The sequence below is a fragment of the Gregarina niphandrodes genome (genome assembly GCF_000223845.1).
Source record: "Gregarina niphandrodes unplaced genomic scaffold scaffold00189, whole genome shotgun sequence".
Taxonomy (NCBI): Eukaryota; Apicomplexa; class Conoidasida; order Eugregarinorida; family Gregarinidae; genus Gregarina; species Gregarina niphandrodes.
Genome location: NW_011645950.1, coordinates 1 through 2555, shown reverse-complemented (window position 1 = coordinate 2555; position 2555 = coordinate 1). Strand labels below are relative to the sequence as shown.

At 48.4% G+C, this 2555-nt stretch overlaps 2 protein-coding genes and 1 non-coding gene across 3 annotated transcripts; all 3 read right to left on the bottom strand.

Annotated features, from left to right (window-relative positions):
- Positions 1-104: 104 nt before the first annotated feature.
- On the bottom strand, positions 105-1115 carry GNI_222070 (hypothetical protein; the record flags this gene model as incomplete). The annotated part of the gene is made up of 1 exon (XM_011135609.1): positions 105-1115. One exon carries the CDS (start codon positions 1113-1115, stop codon positions 105-107), a length of 1011 nt encoding a protein of 336 aa, XP_011133911.1.
- Positions 1116-1218: 103 nt separating this feature from the next.
- GNI_222060 (RNA-directed DNA polymerase) lies at positions 1219-2151 on the bottom strand (the record flags this gene model as incomplete). Its single annotated transcript, XM_011135608.1, has 1 exon — positions 1219-2151. One exon carries the CDS (start codon positions 2149-2151, stop codon positions 1219-1221), a length of 933 nt encoding a protein of 310 aa, XP_011133910.1.
- Positions 2152-2405: 254 nt separating this feature from the next.
- On the bottom strand, positions 2406-2476 carry GNI_222050. Its single transcript has one exon. It is a non-coding gene; the product is annotated as a tRNA-Ser (tRNA).
- Positions 2477-2555: the final 79 nt, after the last annotated feature.

Sequence of the window (2555 nt, the reverse complement as noted above, 5' to 3'; positions counted from 1 at the left end):
GATGAAGTCGTGGAGGTTGTCTCATCTTCTGTATTGTCGACTTCATAAACCTGAGCTGGCTTCGGCTCCGAGTGGACCTTTAGCTTCCCACTCTTGCCTATATCCTATTTCGGATTGTCGCTCCAATTGTTAGTGGTCTCAGTTGTTTTATAACTGCCACGTCGGTTCTTATTGTTGTTCGGCTTCCTGCCCTTGTAACCGTTCGCTTGCGTATTACCCTGTGGCTTTTGGTCGTACGTCTTCTTTGACGTCTTGCCATCGTTGGGTTTCTTCCGCGAGCTCTTGGCATATATATTCAGTGGCCGGTCCAGCATGCCCGACTCTAATCGCTTCAGCGTAGCGTCTTTACCATATGCCACTATTGATATCAGCAGGCGGTCTTTCTGGCGATAGGAGATTACTCCCTCTCTTCGTATTGTATCGAGCGCATCTATGAGTTGCTCTGTATTCTCGATAGATGGGTGGTAGATCGCCTGCGATATAACCCGTAGCTTCATCTCAAAGAGCTTTGGTATACTAGCTTTCTTCTGTTTTAGCTGTAAGATTAGCGACATAGGGTCGAACATAAGGTTCTCTATATCTTCAACGACTTCGAACCCGTATCGTGGCTCATCATGACGTTGCCGTGGCCCTGAATCAACACTGCTGAAACCAGATGAGTCATCCCTAATCATCTCATCCAATCCGACCGGCATCTGCGGTGGAGGTTGGTTGGGTACTTGGTTTTGTGGCATCGGAGGAGGAACGTAGCTCTTCACCAACGAGTTCGATGGTTGCTTCGTCAAGGTTGGCATAACCTTGTTCTTATTAGCATCTCGGAACTCTCTTGTCGTTAGTAAGGGCTTCAGATCCAGAGGCGGAATCATCTTTTTCTGGAGATCTGTGATCATCGTTCTGAATTGTTTTGCCCATGACGGGTGCGTGCCTTCCATGTACTTATCCCTGATCTCATAGAGGTCTTCAATGTGTATCTTTTTCTCTAATGTACGAGTTTCGATAAGCTTTGTAGGGATAAGTTGGAATAGTTCCATATCAAGGAACTTCTCCTCTTTGCATTTCCGGAAGAATTCGTTATAGACTTCTTCCGGGTTAGTGTTGGCTCGAGTCTGTACCATAATATTAGGGTGCAATGGTTCAATTAGGTTCAGTGTTAGAATTATATGTATCCAAGGGATCGATCTTAAGAAAAATTATATGTTGCATTAAATAAAAATCATTTTATGAGGGGAGACGGTGTCTCCTCGAGATAAAATCGGCCGGGTTCTGGCCTCCTGGCACGTATGCAAACTTAGCTTTGTACAGCTGTTTGATGCGTGAAGCGTAAATCTCGAGGTCGTTGCGAGGCTCCTCTCGTCGAATAAGCCCTTGATAGAGTCGTAGGTTGTCCGTCAGTATAATCTTTTCGCAGCCATCATCGATGTGCCGGATAAGACTTCTATATTTCACGAGCAGCTTATACGCACCTTGAATTTCCTTGAAGGATGCCAGGTTAGTTACCGTATGTGTTAACGGTACTGCTTCTTCAAGTACGCAATTTCCATTGTAGCGTACGTGAATGCCCGCTGCCGTGTCTGACGCGTCAACGAAGATCTCTAATCGCTTGGCTTGCCATGGCGTACCTCGGGGTTTCTCCCAGCAAACGTCCAGAGCCTGGCGTAGGTCTCTAGCGACTTGGGTGAAGTGGCCCACCTTCGTGAGGATTTGCCTTAGCTTGATCGCCGAGTCTCTTTGGGCCGGTGTCAATATCATTTTATAATACCCTAATTGATGGGTTGCTCGAATAACTTCATTCGTATTCTCGCTACGCAGATGTTCGCGTATCTGCTTGCCCTTTTCAATCGGGATTGCTATCTTATCTTTGGAGATGCGGTACCCAAGTACATCAAGTACTTCAGCCCGACTCGACTTCTCCGGATTTACTTTAAATCCTTGTTGGCGTAACAGATTGATTACTCTGTCGTATCGCGCGTTCAGTTCGCCGCGAGAATTCGCTGCGACTACGATATCGTCCTGGTAGGATCTGACGTTCACCTGGTCATCTGTCTCCAGGCGCCCCAATACTATGCTCATGACCTTAGCAAAATGCTTAGGGGCAGTCTTTGCACCCATCGGCATTCTGGCACAGCAGTATGTCTTCTCGTCAGGTGCCATAAAGCTATAGTAAGGCTGTTGACTTGTCACCACCGGAACGGAAGACTGAGTAGCAAACCAGCCAGAAAAAGGAACACGGCAGGGGTCGTCGGCGAGTCGGTCTAAAAAAAGAACAAAGAGCTGTGTTGCGTCCTCGCACACCGAGATGGCGGGACTCGGAAGGGCGGGACAAACGTGTTGGCACCCCGGACCTCTGTACCCGAGATGTTCGACTCAGCCCCCCCGTGGAAGCCAGACTGAAGTCGTTCATGATTTGCGTCTGCCGGGAATCGAACCCTGGTCGCCTCGACAGCAACGAGGCATTCTACCACTAGACCACAAACGCCGAAGAAATAACAAATCTGCGGGGCGCGGGCCGACTGGTACCCGTAGCTAACCGCCCAACTATCACGGTATAGCACTGC